The sequence below is a fragment of the Stomoxys calcitrans genome, chromosome 1 (genome assembly GCF_963082655.1).
Source record: "Stomoxys calcitrans chromosome 1, idStoCalc2.1, whole genome shotgun sequence".
Lineage (NCBI taxonomy): Eukaryota > Metazoa > Arthropoda > Insecta > Diptera > Muscidae > Stomoxys > Stomoxys calcitrans.
The window spans coordinates 252,414,673-252,436,577 of NC_081552.1; the positions used below are offsets into that span (position 1 = coordinate 252,414,673).

The 21,905-nt window shown below is 38.2% G+C and overlaps 4 protein-coding genes across 4 annotated transcripts; 3 read left to right on the forward strand and 1 right to left on the reverse strand.

Annotated features, from left to right (window-relative positions):
• The first annotated feature begins 1,706 nt into the window (after window positions 1-1,706).
• Window positions 1,707-4,089, forward strand: LOC106089343 (acetyl-coenzyme A transporter 1). Its single transcript, XM_013255164.2, has 2 exons — window positions 1,707-3,457; window positions 3,532-4,089. The coding sequence occupies exons 1-2, from the start codon at window positions 2,060-2,062 to the stop codon at window positions 3,724-3,726; spliced, it is 1,593 nt and encodes a 530-aa protein (XP_013110618.1). The 5' UTR covers window positions 1,707-2,059; the 3' UTR covers window positions 3,727-4,089.
• Window positions 4,090-6,472: 2,383 nt separating this feature from the next.
• On the reverse strand, window positions 6,473-9,669 carry LOC106089338 (cold shock domain-containing protein CG9705). Its single transcript, XM_013255157.2, has 4 exons — window positions 9,395-9,669; window positions 9,149-9,328; window positions 8,939-9,061; window positions 6,473-6,848 (listed from the first exon to the last, which is right to left on the reverse strand). Exons 2-4 carry the CDS (start codon window positions 9,295-9,297, stop codon window positions 6,704-6,706), a joined length of 417 nt encoding a protein of 138 aa, XP_013110611.1. The 5' UTR covers window positions 9,298-9,328; window positions 9,395-9,669; the 3' UTR covers window positions 6,473-6,703.
• A 2,241-nt stretch (window positions 9,670-11,910) lies between these two features.
• LOC106089337 (E3 ubiquitin-protein ligase RFWD3) lies at window positions 11,911-14,523 on the forward strand. Its single transcript, XM_013255156.2, has 3 exons — window positions 11,911-12,501; window positions 12,563-12,646; window positions 12,708-14,523. Exons 1-3 carry the CDS (start codon window positions 12,057-12,059, stop codon window positions 14,321-14,323), a joined length of 2,145 nt encoding a protein of 714 aa, XP_013110610.2. The 5' UTR covers window positions 11,911-12,056; the 3' UTR covers window positions 14,324-14,523.
• A 2,708-nt stretch (window positions 14,524-17,231) lies between these two features.
• Window positions 17,232-19,469, forward strand: LOC106089339 (E3 ubiquitin-protein ligase RFWD3). The gene is made up of 3 exons (XM_013255158.2): window positions 17,232-17,453; window positions 17,509-17,628; window positions 17,683-19,469. Exons 1-3 carry the CDS (start codon window positions 17,285-17,287, stop codon window positions 19,245-19,247), a joined length of 1,854 nt encoding a protein of 617 aa, XP_013110612.2. The 5' UTR covers window positions 17,232-17,284; the 3' UTR covers window positions 19,248-19,469.
• Window positions 19,470-21,905: the final 2,436 nt, after the last annotated feature.

Below are 21,905 nucleotides of genomic sequence, written 5' to 3' on the forward strand. Positions count from 1 at the left end.
TTATTTTTGTGATCAAATTCAAATCAAAATGGCGGCCTGTGAAAGCATTTGAAATCGAATATCGATAACAAGAATCAAGCGATGTTCGTTTTGATAACTGTTTCAATGTGGTCAACTTTTTTAAAAGTGTTACGATTTTGCGCGTTTTGATCTAATTTACTGTGTTTACTTATTTGCTCAAATATTAGTCAAGCTCTAATACCTTATTTGACCAATGGACTAAATTTTAGTTAAAATATTATAAAAAATGCTTTCTTAAGTATAAATATATAATAATGAAAGATTGCTCAGTTGAAACAACTTCAATGAAAAAGTAGATAATAATTTTAATTATAAATTACATGAAACATGATACGAATTAACACAAAAAAATTATTGGTGAATGATTGACTACTCTAATAAATTCAGCAACTTAAAGTAGCTGAATACAGCAATAAAAAATTCTAAAATGTGATATCAATAAATATATAAGTTATGGCTTATATGTATTTTTTAATTAACCCTAAAATTAAAATTAACTAAAATACATTTAGTTTAGCATTTTATAAAATATTTCATAAGTATAAATATTTAATAATGGATGAAAAACTACTCAATTTACCTTTTAAAGAGTGACGCATTGAGCTTATAGCCTAGTACTAAATGCATTCACATGAAAATTGATTATTAAAGCTGAGTATTCTGTTCACCTTTTCAAACGGAATGCTGTCAAACTCCATATAAAAAAAAAAAACTTCGGCGAAACGTTGGCTGAAAATAGGCGGAAGAGTAGCACTCTGTTTATAGTGAGGAAAATCGCAAAAAAAAACTATTGTAATGGCAACCCTTGAAACTGTTGCCGGCATAATTTTTTTATTGGTTTCAATGGTTCGTTTTTCTTTATTTTTTTGAGAAAAATATATCAAATATAGAAAACAATAAGTGCAGATTAAAAAACGTATTTTGGTATGGATATAAAAACATCGATTGCTGTCAAATTCCGATTGCGGAACAATTACAAATTTCAGCGCCTATTCCGAAAGCAGAAAAGAATACCATCCCTAATTGTTGGAGAAATATTTGTTTTTATTGGACGACATAACAAACAATTATGATGAAACAAAGTAGCTTGAACCAAATTCGTGAGCATTGAATTACATTGGCTCAGCGACATTTCGCTGGTATTTTGCTCAAAGAACTCAATACCACTTCTGTGGAATGTGTTCGCATTTTCTTCGTCACCATAATTTTATAATGCGTTTTGATCGGTGTTCGGGCAATCCCATGGCAGCCGGTTGTATGTACCGGATTGAACCAATGAATTCCTTCATCGGCAAGGGCTGCCGCCTCAGTGTACCACACACTGCTACTACAACAACATTGTTGTTCGGGCGAAAAGTCGAAGGCAGTACTAGCCAAAATAATAGCGACATGTCGCTGCATCAGTATAAATGTCGTTTCAATTAATTGAAAATGTAACTAAATGGGCACCAATAAACTCTGTTTCTGTGCTGTTGTCTTTGTTGTGTGACTTTTGTTTGTGTTTTGGCGAAGAATAGAGTCCGTTGGATTTTGTTATAGTTTAATAGGCATTTCGCCGCGAATGAAGTCAGTGCTAGACTACATCAGCCATTTTACAAAACCTTAACCTTATTTATCGATATTTACCTTCCCTCTGCAGTCGAAATACAACATATGTAAACAGTTGTTGTTGTTGTTCCTTTATTTGTTGTTTGTATTCTTATTACTTTTTTCATTCTTTGAAGCAATTCAGGTGTTAACTTTGCAATAAACATTGGCAGACTGAAAATTTGCAAATTGTTTAATAAAGCTTAAGTCCATGACTTATTCTATAAATTAAAGTCAATGAAACATAACAGACTGTGTATTCGTAAAGGGTACATACAGTGCACCTGGTGCAGAAAATTAAGGGCTGGCGACGTTTAGAATATTCATATACCCATATACCACACATGCCTCTTCTCTTCAAGTGTGTGACGTGTCGTTTTTTGTTTTTATTTTTAAAAGTTGAGAAGAAAAGTTCGGTTTGGTTATTTGTGGTATAGTTCGACAAGTCACAATGAGTTTAAGACGTAGGCAAAATTCCAAGGAGTCACTTTTGATGCCACAAGACGATGACGGTGGCCAGCATGAGAAAACGGATATACGTGGCGATCGAGGAAATATTTTGATTTTACTGCTTCTGTATATTTTACAAGGAATTCCATTGGGTTTGATAGCAGCTGTTCCCATGCTGCTGCAAAATCGTGGTGCCAGCTACAAACAGCAGGCTGAGTTCTCATTTGCTTACTGGCCATTCAGCCTAAAATTGCTTTGGGCTCCCATTGTTGATGCGTGCTATATTAAACGATTTGGACGAAGAAAATCATGGCTAGTGCCGTGTCAGTATTTAATGGGAATATTCATGTTGTTTCTATCGTGGCAAGTGGATCGATGGCTTGGTGGCAATGGTGCCGACCCAAATGTCCCTTTGTTAACGGCCTTATTCTTCATGCTGAATTTTCTGGCGGCCACTCAGGATATCGCGGTAGACGGCTGGGCTTTGACCATGTTGAAGAGATGTAACGTCGGCTATGCTTCCACTTGCAACAGTGTGGGTCAAACAGCTGGTTACTTTCTGGGTTATGTTGCCTTTATCGCTCTCGAATCAAAGGACTTTTGCAATAATTATTTACGTGAAACACCTAAAGATGTAGGAATGGTTACATTGCCCGAATTCTTATGGTTCTGGGCATGGTGTTTCCTTGTGGTCACTACCCTCATAGCCATATTAAAGAAGGAAAACCTGCCCAAATATAAAGATGATGGATCACGCTATACCGAAGAGCACGAAATGAATGTTTATGAAAGCTATAAGATTCTCCTTGACATGGTGCGTATGCGTCCCGTACAAATACTAGCTGGCATACTGCTAACAGTAAAAGTAACTTTTGCGGCCTGTGACGCTGTAACTTCTCTCAAGCTCATTGATGCTGGAGTGCCTAAAGAGAAGCTGGCTTTGTTGGCTGTACCCATTATACCTCTGCAAATAATACTACCTTTGGTGGTAAGTCGTTACACCAATGGTCCAAGACCGATGGAGGTATACGTTAAGGCTATTCCATATCGCATTGTTTTTGCGGGAATTGCAACGATTATTGCCTATTTGACACCATACATGATCTCTGGCGGGGAAGTGCCCTTATACTATTACGTCCTTTTGGTGGTGAATTACGGCATATATCAGATATTCCTGTATTGTATGTTTGTGGCTATAATGGCATTCTTTGCTAAAATCTCCGATCCGGCTGTTGGTGGTACTTACATGACATTTCTCAATACTCTATCGAATTTGGGTGGGAATTGGGCCAACACCGCTATCTTATGGCTGGTAGATGTGCTTACATGGAAGGAATGCGTTATTGTGAACGGGGAAGAAATTGCAGATAACAAGTGCTTAAACAAACAGCAGACACAGGTAATTATAGAATGAAAAATGGCCAAATTCCATCTAGTGACCTGTGATTCATGTATTTTTTAAATTATTTTCAGGAATGCACCGCAGCTGGTGGTGAATGTGAAATTGTATTCGACGGTTATTATATCGAGTCTATTGTGTGTCTCGTCTACGGTGTCATTTGGCTACTTTGTTTGCGCAAATGGATAAACTACCTACAGAGTCTACCAAACAATTCCTGGCTAGTGGTTAAAACTAACAAATCCTCAAACATGCACAAAAAAAGTTAGCAACTAATAGTTTGACAAAGAGGCTAAATTGTTATACAAAATTAGAATGAAATTAAAGCGAAAGATTTCTTATATTCTATAAGTTGCCTGTATATGTTTTGTATATTTTAACAAAATCGTGTTTTTCTTTAAAGACATTTTTATGTTTAAAAAGCTGAATTATTGTATTCCAGTGCCCAAGCCACAAAAACCCAGCAATGTAGCATTTTTTCCCTACTTTTGCTTGTTATTCCCCCACCCAATAGCTTTATTTGCTATTGTTTATATGTATGTATTGTTTTATATATATATATATTAAATTATTCTTTTGTTGTAATTTATATTTAAGAATTTGCGAAATAATAAAGAAGAGAAGTAGATGAACCGGTTAGATTTTTGATTTTTTTAACAAAGTTCGGTTAGAAACTCGGGTTTGGTGGTACACGAAAAATTCAACACCTGGCGGACTACTTAACTAGTTTATAATAAGACCTTCGAATTCGTTTTGTTTGTCCCATGCTGTCAAGAGTACCTGAATTGATTCAAATAGTATATCGGCTTTATTTCATCCCATAAAACAATTAATAGCGGAATTTACGGCTAGAGCATTTGAAGCTCTGTATTTAAGATACCGGTTGTTGTCGTTGTTGTAGCAGCGTGTTGTACACCGAGACGGCAGCCCTTGCCGATGAAAGATTCCATCGGATCAATCCGGTACGTGTAACCGGCTGCCATGGGATTGCGGTTGTTGTTGTTGGAGCAGTGAGTTGTACACTAAGGCGGCAGCCCTTGTCGATGAATGATTCCATCGGGTCAATCCGGGTACGTACAACCGGCTGTCATGGGATTTCAAGATACCGGTAATAGTCAGCTGTGGTTTAATGTTACATCAATGCCACGCAAAGCTACAAATGCCCGGCAAGGGGTAGCTGTGAGTACCACACGGCCTGGAACTTTGAGGTTCGAACTGTGTTGTGTTCATCGCTGTCACGGGCGCTTCAACAGGTTGCGAATAGTGGAATGTTCCATATGAAGTTTTTTTTTCAAATTACGGTCGTTGTTGTTGTAGTAGCAGTGTGTGGTACACTGAGGCGGCAGCCCTTGCCGATGAAGGAATTCATCAGGTCAATCCGGTACATACAACCGGCTGCCAAATTGGGGTGGTGATTTAAATGTATGCAATTTTTAATTAAAAATTTAATTGATTCAAACATTTTTCAATTGAATTTGAACTTTTTTTAATTTACGATCGTGATTGACTTTTTGCCATTTTCAATCAAAAAATGTATTGATTTAATCATTATTTTAATTGTATCTAAATTTTTTTTCAATTACGAACGTGATTAAAATTGTTGCCATTTTCAATTGAAAAATTAATTGGTTGATCATTTTAGATTTAGATTTATTTGTAACCGAAGCCATTCAGCACATCTATGAATTACGATTTTAGCGTACAGAGAGAATTTTTTTATTGAATCGGTACATTTTTTTTAATTTTTTCTTTTTCAATTAAACAATTTAATTACAACATGATCCTCGTCAAGCTCCTGCCTGCATCGTAGGCACTCAGTATATCCCGATCTCTCACTGAAACTTTCCGCTCGATACCGCTGATTGTCCACGACTGCAGTTACAGCTACTCTGGATGGAGCATTCCACTATCCGTAACCTGTGGACGCGCCTGGTAGCTCGCAGCTAAGCTTTTCATGACAGCAAAGAACACCACACTGATCGGACCTCAATCTTTCAGCTTGTGTGGTGCTCATAGCTATCCCGTGCCGGGCCAGATAATTTGTTTTCTGTTGGTGTTATTTCCTCAGTACATGTAATTCATAAATTTGCTATTAATTTTTGGAAAATCCGCGGGGGTGTTTTGTGCCTTAGGAGTGGTCACGGATCCAAACATGAACCTCAAATTAGTGTTCCAGGAGCTTAACAAATATGTGTGTACCAAGTTGCATCGAAATCGGGGGTGCGCCTCATGCAGCACACTTTTCTTAAAATTTTGAATATATAATTTAAATATTTTTATTGACCCAATTAAAAAAAATGAATTTGAAATTTCGAAAATTTCAATAATATTTTAATTGGACCAACTAAAAAATTAATTAAAAATTTCTATAATTTTTTTTTATTGGATCAATAAAAAAATTAATCTGAAAAATCTTCAATCATGTTTTTAATTGAATAAGTAATTTTTTTAATTGAAAAATTTTTCAAACAACAACAACAACAACAAAACTGTGATTGATATTCCCATTTTCCTGATTGAAGCTGTTTCAATTAAGAAATTGATTGGATCAATAAATTTATTTATTTCTTAATAGTAATACATAAGCCTCCTTGGCCAAAAAAAAAACGTACTACTACGATAAATACTCCCAAATAAACAATAAAAAATTAAATACTTCACTTAGGTGGAGACACAATACCAGACATGAACCAACTTAAGGGACCAACAATACCTAACCTAACCAAAATACTTCACAGTTACAAAACTGTAAGATTCTTCGCCTAATTAATTTTAATTGGCTTCCCAGCCATAACAAGATTATGCGAACATTTAAACTGTTGGATTTTTAAACAAGTCTCATATGAGTCCAATACCAATAGATTCAAGCAACAACACTTGGTTTGATCTGTAGAATAGAAGTTAATAAGTTTTAAGCGAATAACAATATTCGAGTGTGAAAAGATTCTTAGCTCGGCGGGCAATATCAATAAAACGGTCAAACGGAAGGCAATAAATGTATGTATTACATAAAACTGGATTCTTTATTTCATGAAAACATTTTTTTTATTTCTTCAAAATCATTCCACTTATTTTTAGAAAACAATGGTGTGCGCTTAAATTTATTAATTAAAAAAAACTGGCGAATAGAACGAGGCAATACGTTTTTTTTATCGGTTGTTTCCACTATTATATCGTAGAATTCAATTGTTGTTTGAATCTGTTAACGGCAGGCTGTGGCTACAATCTTACGACGGTCTTAAACTTTTATTCTTCCCATCTGTGATGAACTTCAGGGGTTAAGTTGATAATTTTCACATGTACAGCTTGGAATTTTTCATTTTTTGGAGGAATAGCACACAAACGGTACTTTACCTCATCGCCCTCCATTGGCACATATTCACCTTCAATACTAAAATAAAGAAGAACATAGTAATTGTGCGTTAACAACATTGAATACAAAAGGGTTACAACTAAACACAAAGAAAGATGTGAACGTATACGACGGCCGGCTTTTGCAGTCCTCTATTCTATATCTCATTCGATAGTGGAACAAGCTTGAAGACTTCGTTTCCAGACTTGGAACGCTGCGGGTGTGTATGATTAAATGCAAATGCGCTTTTAGTTCGGTCACACCCCCACAATAGATTGCATTTACAAAGTTTTTTCATAAGCAGGCATTCAAAGAGCAAAATTAGAGATCATAAAAGAAGTGCAAAGCTTATTTCGATTTAATCAGGAGATCGGCCATTTTTGAACGATTTCCATAGATTTATTTATTCAATATATAGCTTAAAGAAAATGGTTTCAAATTCATTTATATCCACCACCATAGGATGGCTGTATATTGATTTTGTCATTCCTTTATGCCCCGGGAAATTATGTATAGATTTGATTGCATGTCTGGGTATCTGTAAATCTTGTAATCGCTCTACAGCCTTAAAAAACGTAGTATTGATCTGAAATTTGGACAGATACAAACTATCTGCCAATTTAGGTTATTGGGCCTATAAAAGTCGCATTTTTTACGATGAGTTATACTATGCCCTTTGACAATCTTGCTAAATATGTCCCGGTCCGACTATATTTAGATATAGCAGTCATACCGTCCGATCTTCGGCATTGAGTGTTAAGCCCTTAAAGGCACATATTTAATCCGATTTCGTTCAAATTTTGAACTGCGCATTTATTAGCAGATGTAGAACAGTGAGTTTTATTATATTATTTAATCCCATGGCAGCCGGTTGTACGTACCGGATTGACCCGATGGAGTTCTTCGGCAAGGGCTGCCGCCTCAGTGTATAACACACTGCTACAACAACAACAACAAGTGAGTTTCATTAGATCCACTGACATTCTTGGCAATAACGGTCCAGGAAGGATTGGATACATGGCTGCTACTTTATATACCGAACTTCCAAGTAAGGGCCTTAATTTCGTAAAAAACGGAGTAATTTTATAAGGCTTTTCGGCACCTGAAACAAGTATGATCCATATTTGGATATAATGTAGTTATACAAAAATAGGTAAGGGTAGGTCGGTAGGAGTGTGCGGATATTAATCGGTCCCATGCCACTACGGACAAACGCATAAGTCAGTGATCGGCTTGTTGTGCGCTCTAAATAATAAAAAGTAATCTCCAAAAGAAAATCAAACTTAGGAATTACGTGCTTAGTTTGTTTATGCCTGGTATTGTATCCCCACCTAAGTCTCTGTCTGTTAGTCTCAAAAGCCGGTCAATGACATTGGAAATGCTCCAATGTCTCCTCATCTTCCCCGCATGCCCTACAAATGCTATGCCTTTCCGCACCGATTTTGTGAGCTCGTAGTCCTATGTATCGCGTTATGATACCAAAAGGCTATACTATAACAAATTGGATAATTAACTTATTAGTGACGTTGGTGCTGGACATACCTTATGCAGAAAGTCAGCGATGTCGAATATCAATACTTTAGACCCTCACAAAGACAAAGTTTTGGGAGATATAAAAGTCTATGAGCTAACGGGGCAGTTAATAACATTTTTTCAAATACATTTACCGATGGATTACAAAAGAAATATTCCCGAAAGAGAATTATAGTAATTTTTTCATACATTATTGGTCACAAGAAGTATTCATAAGCCTGCTTACAAGATGGATTCGGTCGACTCTTGGTATAATAAATAAATATGCTACCATTGGTTAATCCACTTAATATATAGTGCTTAATTAGAATCCCGTTCAATTGTTAGACATAATGATTATAATAGAGCATAAACAAAAAAAAATCTAAAATATTATTTTTTTTACTGCAGAGCTTGTTAATTGGCTACTATGACTTTGCTCCAAAAAAGGTAGCTTGTCAAGGTTTGCTACCCCCACATGCAAGCATGGGGCTGCAACAACAATCACTTCGGACAAATGAAAATCGTGAACTGTTTTAAAAATGTTAGTTACGTTCTTTAGCATTTTATGCAATTGTATATCGATATTCTGAAATAAACAGAAGTTATCAACTTACTCGGATATATGACAGAAGAGTTCTTCGCTGCCATCATTTGGTTTAATGAAACCATGACCCTTAGTGCGGCTAAATGACTTCACAACGCCGGTGACAATAGGATTTTCCAATGCACGTGCAGATCTAAGTCAGTGGTTATACACATTATTTTTATCAAGTGTAGGAAAACAAAAACATATATATTAGATATAAGTATATTAAATTACATACGTGGATGCGGTTCTAGTACGCTTTGTAATAATGGGACTTGGCAACTGCAGAGTAGAGTTTGGACTACCGCTACTGCTATTTCTGCTCAATGGAGGTTTGCCGGGGTGTCCGGGGATCAATTTTTCGGGAGTACTTGGAGTCTCCGACATATTTGGATATTTTCCTGAAAATTACTTTAGCCTGGAAAAAGTTACAAAATGAAATATTTAAATTGTTAATTAGATATAGAATTTGCAACATATAAACCTGTTTATATATTTAGCCGAAATGGCGTCGATTTATGTTGCGGTTATGGAATAGGGTGGTGGTGATTTGCACTTTTAGTGTAATGAATGTACCGAGATCTGCTATCCACTTAATGCCTATTTAGTGGTGTGGAATTCTCAAATTACAGCTTCTGTCGGAATTTTCGTTGTCCGCCGAATGCGAGTTCTACCTCAACTTCTAATCAAATTACAACAACTTGGTTGATGGGTTGATGCAATTTTATGGTTTTACTCTGCGGTCGCCAATAAATAAAATACAATAGAGTTGCCATGTCATGAAAACTTACCATAATGCTGGATTGTGGAATGCACCCCCTGATCTGAAGGTGGCTTATAGGTCACATTAGCAATTTTTTCTCTATTTTTGAAAGAGTTCTATGATCATAAACTGTGTAAGAAAGCCATATCTAATATACGCCAAAAAGTGGCCTTAGATAAAAATGGCACATGGCAATCAGTATGCACTTATAAGGGCAAGGTCATGCGAACAGCTGAGCAAAAAACAGTGTTATAATGGTAAAAATACAAATATAAAACACTGTGTACAACACAGAAAGAAAAGTTGTTAAACAAATTTTATTTCTAATACTAATTTGACATTTTAATTTACGGCTTTTCCACTCAAGGTACTTTTGTTGGGGGTAATTTTTTGTGGTTGTGCCAAGGCGGATTTAAAAAGGTGGTCTCATACGAACATCTGTTAACAGCCGGCCAGGTTTGACGGTATTAAGATGTGAGATTTTGTTTGCATTCTCTTTGTTGTCACCTTTTACCTGAACACGTACACACACGAGCGCATATCCCCATGTGGGCCCGGGATGGAAAAGATGTGAGCACAACACATGCCGGGACATTGAGGTTCGATCTGTGTGGTGTTCATTGTTGTCACGAGAAGCTTAGCTGCGAGCTACCGGGCGCGTCCACATGTTGCGGATAGTGGATTGCTCCATACAAAGTAGCTGCAACGGCAGTCGCAGAAAAATCAGCGGTATCGAGCGCAGAGTCTTAGTGAGAGGTCGGGCGACACGCGACAATCCCGCGGTGATTGGTCCACTCGATTGGTCCAAGCTTACTGACCTACAGGAGCTTGACGAGGGTCGCCACCTTCACATGAAAATGCGGCCACAACGAGCGCAAGTTTCTTTGGCTGTGTTGAGAACAATGCCATTTTTGAAATAACATCTTGATGACGAGTTGGCGGATTATACCATATGATTTCTGGTTGGTCTTTTTGTGGCTTGACAAAACGTCGATCAGCTTGATGACAAGATGAAGGATTGCACCATATGATAAGTGGCTATTGTACAAATGAGACCACCTTAAATTGTTTCGCCATGCATATGGCTATAGCATTAGAGCTGGCAAACTATCGATAATCGCAGCATTCGATATTTAGCCTAATCGGATGAAAATTGCGCCCTCTATAGGCGCAATGTATCTTAAAGGATACATTCAGTGTCGGAATGCTTTTTTTTGTTTAGTTTTGCAAAAAAATCGATAGTGCCATCGATATTTTCCCAGCTCTTATAGCATAGTGTAGCGTCTTTAGCACCAAGATGTATTTATTTACAAGTAGAGGCAGTTGCCCAACAACAAAAAAATGAGGGCACTATCTGTCAAAATCAGTGATTAGTGCAACTCTTCTTTTGTGAATATTACTAGTTCGCGCCATTTTTCGTTGTTTGCGTGGTTCTTAGCTATAATGCACACACATAACAAAAACTCGTTGACAGATAGTGCACTTCGCGAGAAAAAATTTTACTCAGCTGCTTACGGTACATTACCTTGTAATTATGTCATGTGTACGAAACTACCTTGATTGGCAAATGCCGTAAATGCAAATGTCAAAGAGGTTTTAGAAATAAACTTTAGTTTTACAACTTATTTTCTTCAAAATTGTTTTATATTTACTTTGATTGGCAAATGCCGTGAATGCAAATGTCAAAGAGGTTTTTGAAATAAACTTTAGTTACAACTTATCTTCTTCAAATGTGTTTTATATTTGCATTTCCAACATTATAACACTGTTTGGTTGATTATTTGTTGAACATCGGATCAAATAGAACATGTTTTAAGATTTTAGAAAATATCACAGCTATGTTATCCAGCCTTTGACATTTCGATATACCGCAAAATTAAAACAAAAAATTGTACTCAGTTGTTTGCATGATCTCACCTCAAGGCGGATTTAACAATGTGGTCTCACGCGAACAGCCGGCTAGGTTTAATGGTTTTAAGATGTCAGATTTTTGTTTGCATTCTTTTTGTTCTCATCTTCTTTTTCGCATATTCTCTGCTCATGTCCCCACTCACGCACACAAATTTCTTTGTGTGTGTTGGCAAACCATCGATCAGCTTGAAATGGCGGATTGCACCATATGATTTGTGGTTGTTGTACAAATGAGACCACCTTTAATTGTTTCGCAATGATCTCACCTTATAAGTGCGTCCTGTGGCTATAGGAAATTTCCGATAAATTGCAAATCGAAGCTAATTATCGAAAATTCTCATTGTCATCTCTAAGCGGATAAAAAACAGAACATAAATACAGATTAATAATAATAATTTCAAACTTATTAACATTGTAAAAAATTAATACATGCCCCTTCGTGATGCAATTTAAAGACTAATGCACTGGGAGCATGGAAAACGACCATGATTATGTTGCAAGTGGTGGTAGTTCTCCACCAAATATTAATATTGTGCGAAGTCGCAGGAACATAATGAGATTGTCCACCCAAGCTCTCTCAAACACGGACCACAACTATGTGTTTGCTCCCGTCTCAAGTGCAAGCAGCGGCAGCAGCATCACTTTCAGTGGAAATAGCAGGTCAGTAGAAGAGGATTTATTTCTAGACGACGACGATGATAACGGCGACGGTGACCAAGATGATGGTAGAAGTTCCGAAGCTGGGCCATCCGATGGAGTTTCAAGTCAAATGTCCGGTGATAGCAGTGCACCTTCAGAAGAACGCCCAAATGGGATGAATTTTTCGGCGGAAGATAGTAATGGGAGTTCAGAAACAAATCCTTCCGATGGTGCCTCAAACGCCACATCAAACGTTTCTACAGTAGAAGCGGAATCTGGTAAATTAGCTTGTTTGTGTTATTGTAGTAAGAAAACTTGTGTAAGCTTTATTTTTCTTAGATACAAACTCTTCTGAAGCTACAACAAGTGCAGCGGTTTCTTCGAGGGAAATTGCAGCAAATGAGGCAGAGGCAGAGGCTCCAGGTAAAAACTCATTTTTTAAAAACTAATTTTTATAGGCGATAAACTTAATATCTCTTTGTAGTTCCTAGTCAAAACGAACCATTGCAAAGATTTCTAAATGTTATTAACCTTGATTCACCGTCGCCACCAAAGAAACGTAAACGGCTTTCGTTGGAACAAAGCAATAAGAATGGAACTCCTAAAGTTAAATCAAAGTCTGGCTCTGGGGATGACGACGACGAGGATGATGGACTCACTTGTCCCATATGCCTTGATAATTGGGAAATGTCAGGTGAGCATCGGTTGTCTTCATTAAAGTGTGGACATTTGTTTGGAGAGTCCTGCATTCGACGTTGGCTTCAGGAGAGCGCACGTCAGTCGGGTCTTAAAGTATGCCCCCAATGCAAAACTAAGGCCCATCCCAAAGACATACGTTACTTGTATGCCAAGCGTTTAAGAGCCATCGATCGCAGCGAAGAACATCGCATGCGGGATGAACTGAATCAGGAACGTTCCAAAAATCATGCTTTGGAATTAGAACTTGCCACAACAAAATTATCTTACGCCCAAGTAAATCAAAAAATAAAATTACTAGAAGCTGATAATGAATCACTTAAGTTGTTGCTGCGTAAAGGTGGTGGCAGTGCGTGTAGCGCCGCTACTAGTCTAGAAGTTGGAAAGGGTATGGCAAGCTTAGTTACCTATAAAATGTTCATGGAAAAGAATATAGAGCTATCTAGGGAGCCAGGCTGCCGAGTTATGAAATATGCAGAGCATCATTCAGCCCTCATTGTTTCGCAAAAGAGTTCACTGGGCCTGTTTCTTGGCTATGGTTTGCGTTTTGTGGACACACCAACGTTTAAACCATCAAATTTCTTACACACATCGATCAAAATGGTGCGAGACATAAGCCTCTCTGATGACCAACAGATGTTGGTTGTTGCAAGTATGGAACAAAAAGCAAAACTCTTCGATCTACGCACACTTCAAGCGGTGTCATTATTTAAACCCGATGAAAGACCCATATGGTCATGTGCCATTGCTCGCAAAGAAAGTGAATACTACCTTTATTTAGGATCTCAACATGGCAGCACATATGTCTACGATATACGTTATCCAGAGACATTTCTGGACGAGCATCAAACAGAGGGTGGTCCAGTAATACAAATTGAATCAGTGCCAGAAAGTTCCACATTTCCTTGTGGTGGATTTATAATATGTAAACTGACGTCCTTGTGGTTTTACGAAAATATTCAAGGTGGCGGAGTAAATGCCACAAGGCTAAACGTTGAAGGTCGCCTTATTTCTATGAGCTATGACAGTAATAACCAAACTCTACTTGTCCAGACGAGAAGTTGTCAGCGCTTTGTTCAGGCTCGCCAAATCCTTGGTCGCTTGACCAAAGTCGATAACATTCCTGTGTTCGAGTTGAATGTCACCTTTTTCGCATACACAAATAGTCCCGTCATGGTTCGCTCCACACAAATCGCGGTTGAGTCAAATACCCTGGTGGCTGCCTATATTCAAGATAAGAAATTACTTTCTGTTTATAATGCTAGTTCCGAGCAGTGTATACAGTCCTTGCCCGTACAAGAAGTTGTCTATGATACTTGTCCAGTGTATGTAAAAAATCTTACGTATTTGGCTGCCTTGACTGAATCCAAATGCAGACTATACAAACTAACGACTTCAACTTAGATAAGAGTTTCCTACATTTTTTTCTTAATTGATAAGTCTATTTACCCATTAACTGATGAAAGGACAACTAACTAAACAATTCGCCATTTTCGAACTTTATACCTTATTTTTATATAATGAATACCTACATTTAATATGTTGTACAGTTGTAAGATTGTGTCATCCAGTGTCCGTTCAATAAAAATATGTTTAAAATGTCATTTTGCTTACTTGTCATTTTGTTTGCGCCACTAGCCGAGTTGGTAGTTTGCTCGAATTAAAAGTGTCGCCTGGTAATCCGCAAGCCACAACAACAAAAATAATCAATCCCATGGCAGCCGGTTGTACGTACTGGATTGAAGTTCTTCATCGGCAAGGGCTGCCGCCTCGGTGTATAACACTACTACAACAACAACAAAAATAACAACAACTACATCAGACGAAAGTAAGAATAGAACACATTGCTACAACAAGAGTAACAACATGCCTGTAAGAAGGGGTACGGATCCTCGTTAAGCATAGGTGAGCAAGGCCCTTCCGGCCCATAGAACCAATCGCCGCGGGAATGTGATGGCCATTCCTTATTTAAAGGCTCCAAAAACTCGTCTTGTATATAGAGTATTTAAGCAAGAGTCGGTGCCGTCTGGCCTCTCACTGAAACTCTCTAATCGATATTGCTTATTGTCTACGACTGCAGTTGCAGTTACACCGTTTACCTATGGGATCAATCCACTATGCGCAACATAAAGGCTCCAAAAGAGAATCACAGGCCCTCAGTATTTAAGCAAGAGCCGGTGCCGTCTGGCCTCTCACTGAAACTCACTAATCGATATCGCTGATTGTCTACGACTGCAGTTGCAGTTACACCGTTTACCTATGGGATCAATCCACTATTCGCAACATAAAGACTCCAAAAACTCGTCTTGTATATAGAATATCACAGGCACTCGGTATTTAAGCAAGAGTCGGTGCCGTCCGGCGTCTCACTGAAACTCTCTAATCGATATCGCTGATTGTCCACGACTGCAGTTGCAGTTACACCGTTTACCTATGGGATCAATCCAGTATCCGTTATTTCTCAGCTGACCTCTCCATGATAACAGCGAACACCACACAAATTGGAATTCAAAATTCTAACCTGTGTAATGCTCATATCACTGTGACAATTTATAGGGTATTGTACAGTACAACTGTACTAGATTTCTATGCAGTACCCATGAAAAGGTTGTTGTTGTTGTAACCACATTTTCTTGTGGAACTGGCGATCCTCGTCAAGTTCCTATAAGTGAGCAAGTTCGTTCCGGTCGCCGCGGGAACAGGGTGGCCATTGGTTATTTAAAGGCGCCAATAACTCGCCTTGTCATATCGAGCATCGTAGGCACTCAGTATTTGTGCAAGAGCCGGTGCCACCCGAGACTCTCCGCTCGATACCGCTGATCGCCGCATTGGAGCATTCCACTATCCGCAACCTTTGGACGCACCCGGTAGCTCGCAGCTAAGCTTCTCGTAACAGCGATAAACACCACACATATCGGACCTCAACGTTCCAGCTTGTGTGGTTGTTGTTGTTGTTGTTGTAGCAGTGTGTTAAACACTGAGACGACAGCCCTTGCCGATGAAGAACTCCATCGGGTCAATCCGGTGCGTACAACCGGCTGTCATGGGATTGGCTTGTGTGGTGCTCACAGTTATCACGTACCGGCCATGAAAAGGTTGTTCACCCCAGAGATTGGCAATGTGGGAGTTATAGGATATAAAGATCGTGTTTTAGCTGCGCTCTATTCATCGCTACTTGAAAGATTTCCAGTTTAATAAACTTTATTATTGGGTTGCCCAAAAAGTAATTGCGGATTTTTCAGGTCGGCCAAATGAAGTTGATGATGACCAAATCAAAGCATTAATCGAATTGGATCGTCATGTAACTGAGCGTGAGATAGGTGAGAAGTTAAATATACCAAAATCAACCGTTCATTATCACATAAAAAGTCTTGGACTGGTGAAAAAGCTTGATATTTGGGTACCACATGTATTGAAAGAAATTCATTTAACAAACCGAATCAACGTGATATGCACCTTAAACGCAATGAATTCGATCCGTTTTTAAAACGAATCATATCTGGAGATGAAAAATGGATTGTTTACAACAACGTTAGTCGAAAACGATCATGGTCCAAGCATGGTGAACCAGCTCAAACCACTTCAAAGGCTGATATCCACCAAAAGAAGATTATGCTGTCTGTTTGGTGGGATTGGGAGGGTGTGGTATATTTTGAGCTGCTTCCAAGGAACCAAACGATTAATTCGGATGTTTACTGTCAACAATTGGACAAATTGAATACAGCCATCAAGGAGAAGCGACCAGAATTGGTCAATCGTAAAGGTGTCATATTCCACCAGGACAACGCTAGACCGCACACATCTTTGGTCACTTGCCAAAAACTGAGTGAGCTTGGCTGGGAACTTTTGATGCATCCACCATATAGCCCTAAACTTGCACCATCAGACTACCATTTATTTCGATCTTTGCAGAACCCCTTAAATGGTAAAACTTTCGGCAATGATGAGGCTATAAAATCGCACTTGGTTCAGTTTTTTGCCAGAAGTTCTATGAGCGTGGAATACTAAATTTGCCAGGAAGATGGCAAAATTTGCCTAACAAAATGGCAATTATATAATTGATTAAAGTTCATTCTAAGTTTTATTAAAAATGCATTTACTTTCTTTTAAAAAATCCGCAATTACTTTTTGGGCAACCCAATATTAGACCTTTTTACTGAAAATCAAATCTATATAATGAGATACCCTTTCACAGTGAGTCATTAAAAATAAAATGCAGCACTAAAAACAGGGCTATTATGGCCTGTCATTTCAGAAAATCGATAAACACAGTTGTATCGATAACCATTCGATTGTTTGTTTGGTATTTTTATTTTGTTTTAGAATTGCCTTAGTTGTTTCTTGGAGATTTGATTTGTATAGAGAATGTCTTTATTCTTTGAAAACTATGATTATGATGGATATGCTTCCAGCGCTGGTAATGGATCTGGTAATGAGCTTTATGATGATTTAAATTCACGCTGGACTAGCAGTGTGTATTCGACATCTGACTCTTTGACCAGTGCCACTAGTAGTAATTCCTCATCAGATACAGGTAAGGCGTTTTTAAGTTATTTTTAAGGTTGACTATAGATTTGACTACCCCACAGATATTTCAAGTGGTTCTGGGACGGAAAGCAGCAGCAGCAGCAGTTCAAGCATATCACATGACTCCGAAAGAGAAGACGATGATGACACACCAATGCAGTCCAGTTCGCGTGATAGTTCCGGTAAGTCGCATTGAACTACCTTTTTAAGTACATCAACGAAAAGTTTCTTCTTAGTTGCAAACGTTTCTGGCCAACAACACATAAATATTACAACTGCACTTAATCCCCGAAAAGAGAAAGCTCGTCTAACCTTACAGGCGCGTAAGAACGGTGAAGATGATGAAAGTAGCTTATCATGCTCTTTATGTCTACTAAATTGTGAAATGTTGGGAGATCATCGCCTGTGCTCTTTGAAATGTGGCCATTTCTTTGGCGAATCCTGCCTTCGAAAAAGACTTAAAGAGACGCCCGGCTCTAATGTTTGCCCCGATTGCAAGGCAAAAGCTCGTGTACGACACATACGTTATTTGTATGCAAAACGTTTAGTTGCCATAGATCGAACTGAGGAAGTGCGTGTGAGGGATCAACTGAATCAAGAGCGCACAAGAACTCAAATTTTACAATTTGAATTGGACTCGTTAAAGACTTCTTACCTTCAGGTGACTCAAAAAATGCAGTCGCTGGCAGCGGCCAATGAATCTCTCAAAGAAATGCTGCAGCACAAAGGCATTCCCAGTACATTCAACATGAAGGCTAATGAAGAAATGATTTCGACAAACCCTTTAACTTATAAATTAATTTTAGATAAAAAAATTCCAATATCTAGTAAAGCCTGCTGTAGGGTGATGAAATACGATGATCGTCGTTCAAAACTAATAATATCACAAAAGGGATTTTTTCCGGGCTATGGACTAAGAATAATGAATGCACCTGGCTTTGAGAACTCAAATTATTTGTATACATCCCAAAAAATGGTATGTGATATAAGTCTCTCGCCTGGCAACGAGCAGAACTTAATAGCTGTAGCCAGTAAGGAGCGTACCTCAAAACTTTTCGATATGCGCAACTTTCAGGCAGTAACTGTTTTTAAGCCTGGAAAAGAATCTATAAGATCATGTGCTATTTCTTGCAATGAAAGTGAAAGTAAGCTTTATCTAGGATCTACACATGGATCTGTTTATTTGTACGACACGAGAAATCCAGGAACTATTGTAAATGAATACAATCCTGAGCCGGATAGAATTGGTGCAATAATACAAATCGAAACTGTGCCAAAATGTGAATTATTTCCGCATGGAGGTTTAATTGTCTGCAAAATTTCTTCGTTGTGGTTTCTTGAACCTCGAGAGGAAAATGACTGTGCTGTTGAGTTGACATGTTTGCTATCCGAGGCAAATTTCGTGTCCATAAATTACAACAGCCAAAATCGCAGTCTTCTAGTCCAAGCAGACATTTCGGCAGACCAACCGCGAGTTCGTCATATTCTGGGATACTTAACAAGGGACAAGAATAATGTACCTATATATCAGACTGATGTTGTCTTTTTTGCCTTGACATCCAATCCAATCGCCACCAGGTCTACACAGATTCAAATAAATTCCAATACTTTAGTAGTCGCATATATGCAAGATCCAAAATTGCTGGCATTATATGATAAAAATTCAGAGCAGAGCATACAATCCCATCCAATGTCAAAAGTTGTCTACGATGCGTGCCCCATTTACACAAGTGAATTTACATATTTGGCTGCATTAAATAAATCCAAATGTTTTCTATATAAGGTCACTTCCTCCACTTGATAGGGATACCAGTACATTTTTAGAGCGTTTTGTATAAATGTACATCAGTGGATGATGATGTATGTCAGAAATACTGTAGTAAAATTTTTAGCACTAGGTAAGAATTAGGTATAGTATATATGGTACATTTTGGAATGTTTCATTTAAATATTTACATTAATTTAAAACAACAACAAACACATAGAAACATATATAAGGTAAGAATTAGGTATAAGAAATTATCCATGCAATAACTTTATGTTAGTAGATAAATAACAAAAAGATAAATTCTTCCAATTTTATAATAAATTTTGTCAATACTATATACCTAATTTTATCATTTTATATCTTTTTTGCAAAATTTTTGCATATTTTTTAGAAAATTTTAGCACAATTGAAGTTTCATTGAATATTTCGTTGAAATTTGGCGGTGTATAACTCTGCATAATGTCCCAACGTTCTTTTTTCTGCTACTAAAATGGTCATAAACCCTCTGAACGACATTGGGCAAACACACACACACACAACCATTGCATGTCAATCCCATAGCAGCCCGTTGTACGTACCGGATTGTCCCGATGGAGTACTTCATCGGCAATAGCTGCCGCCTCAGTGTACAACACACTGCTACAACAACAACCATTGCACGTAATTTGGCTCATAGTACATAAAGATAAAGATTAAAGATAAACCTGTGTGTTTGAAAATAATGTGCAAATGCGTACACATTCTCATCATGGCTATAGAAACACATATTCAGTATACTGGTCGTAAGGTTTCCTCTATACAGGATTCTAAGTCTAGGTAGCTCTATGGCATTACCTCGTTGTTGAACGTTCTCGGTGCGAAAGGTTCTATGGACCGGAACGAGTTTGCTCACGTCTAAGAGCATGACGAGGATCGCAACAACAACCTTGTTATTATTGAGAAGCCTCTCCATCCTCAGCGTCTGACTGTTTGTTGCGGTTTATGGTGCGGCCGTGTCATTGGGCCTCACTTTTTCGAAAACGTGGTTGGATCCACAGATACGGTGAATGGATTGCGTTATGTAAAGGTAATTAATGTTTTTTGTGTTCGGAGTTAAATGGTATTGAACAGGACAACTTTTACTTTCAACAAGACAGCGCTACGTGCCACCCAAGCAACGAAACCATTGCTCTTATTGCTCTTTTACGGGTCGTGTTATCATAATTGGCTATCGATATCTTGTGATTTAATACCTTGCGACTACTTCCTTTGGGGCCATATGAAAGATTCGGTGTATGCCAACAGCCCAGCGTTGATTCAATACCTCAAAAATAGACTTCGTCAGGTTATTGAGAACAAAGGTCAGGCACTTTGCTAGTTTTTTTTTTCATTATTATACCCTCCACCATAGGATGGGGGTATACTAATTTCGCCAATCGGTAACACCTCGAAATATGCGTCTAAGACCCCATAAAGTGTGTATATTCTTGATCGTCAAGACATTTTAAGTCGATCTAGCCATGTCCGTCCGTCCGTCCGAAAGCACGCTAACTTTCGAAGGAGTAAAGCCAGCCGCTTGAAATTTTGCACAAATACTTCTTATTTGTGTAGGTCGGTTGGGATTGTAAATGGGCTATATCGATCCATGTTTTGGTATAGCTGCCATATAAACCGATATCGGGTCGTGATTTCTTGAGTCACTAGAGGACGCAATTCTTATCCGATTTGGCTGAAATATTGCGTGAAGAGTTTTATTATGACTTCCAACAACTGTGCTGATTATGGTTGAAACCGGTTCATAACCTGATATAGCTACCATATAAACCGATCTCGGGTCTTGATTTCTTGAGCCACTAGAGGGCACAATTCTCATCCGACTTGGCTGAAATTTTGCATAAGGCGTCTTATTATGACTTCCAACAACTGTGCTGAGTATGGTTGAAATCAGTCCATAACCTGATATAGCTGCCATATAAACCGTTCTCGGGTCTTGACTTCTTGAGCCACTAGGGGGGACAATTTTTATCCGATTTGGCTGAAATTTAGCATGAGGTGTTTTGTTATGACTTCCAACAACTGTGCTGAGTATGGTTGAAATCGGTCCATAACCTGATATAGCTGCCATATAAACCGATCTCGGGTCTTGCCTTCTTGAGCCACTAGAGGGGACAATTTTTATCCGATTTGGCTGAAATTTTGCATAAGGCGTCTTATTATGACTTCCAACAACTGTGCTGAGTATGATTGAAATCGGTTCATAACCTGATATAGCTGCCATATAAACCGATCTCGGGTCTTGACTTCTTGAGCCACTAGGGGGACAATTTTTATCCTATTTGGCTGAAATTTTGCATGAGGTGTTTTGTTATGACTTCCAACAACTGTGCTGAGTATGGTTGAAATTTTTTATCCGATTTGGCTGAAATTTTGCTCGAGGTGTTTTATTACGACTTCCAATAACTGTGTCAAATATGTTTCAAAGCGGTCCACAACCTTATATAGCTGCCATATAAACCGATCTCGGGTCTTGACTTCTTGAGCCTCAAGAGTGCGTAATTATTAACCGATGTGGCTGAAATTTTTTACAACAGCTTCTTCCATGACCTCCAACTTACGTTTCAAATACGGTCTGAATTCGTCTTTAGCCAGATACAGCTCCCATATAAACCGATCTCCCTATTTTACTTCTTGAGCCTCTAAAAGGCAAAATTC

Excerpts from the sequence above, each read along its gene's own strand:
- LOC106089343 (XM_013255164.2), top strand. The coding sequence starts at position 2,060 with ATGAGTTTAAGACGTAGGCAAAATTCCAAGGAGTCACTTTTGATGCCA. Across the intron at positions 3,458-3,531 it reads TAAACAAACAGCAGACACAG|GAATGCACCGCAGCTGGTGG; the intron begins GTAATTATAGAA and ends AATTATTTTCAG.
- LOC106089339 (XM_013255158.2), top strand. The coding sequence starts at position 17,285 with ATGTCTTTATTCTTTGAAAACTATGATTATGATGGATATGCTTCCAGC. Across the intron at positions 17,454-17,508 it reads TAATTCCTCATCAGATACAG|ATATTTCAAGTGGTTCTGGG; the intron begins GTAAGGCGTTTT and ends ACTACCCCACAG. Across the intron at positions 17,629-17,682 it reads CAGTTCGCGTGATAGTTCCG|TTGCAAACGTTTCTGGCCAA; the intron begins GTAAGTCGCATT and ends GTTTCTTCTTAG.
- LOC106089338 (XM_013255157.2), bottom strand. The coding sequence starts at position 9,297 with ATGTCGGAGACTCCAAGTACTCCCGAAAAATTGATCCCCGGACACCCC. Across the intron at positions 9,062-9,148 it reads CGTACTAGAACCGCATCCAC|ATCTGCACGTGCATTGGAAA; the intron begins GTATGTAATTTA and ends CCACTGACTTAG. Across the intron at positions 6,849-8,938 it reads CTCTTCTGTCATATATCCGA|TATTGAAGGTGAATATGTGC; the intron begins GTAAGTTGATAA and ends TCTTTATTTTAG.
- LOC106089337 (XM_013255156.2), top strand. The coding sequence starts at position 12,057 with ATGGAAAACGACCATGATTATGTTGCAAGTGGTGGTAGTTCTCCACCA. Across the intron at positions 12,502-12,562 it reads TACAGTAGAAGCGGAATCTG|ATACAAACTCTTCTGAAGCT; the intron begins GTAAATTAGCTT and ends TATTTTTCTTAG. Across the intron at positions 12,647-12,707 it reads GGCAGAGGCAGAGGCTCCAG|TTCCTAGTCAAAACGAACCA; the intron begins GTAAAAACTCAT and ends ATCTCTTTGTAG.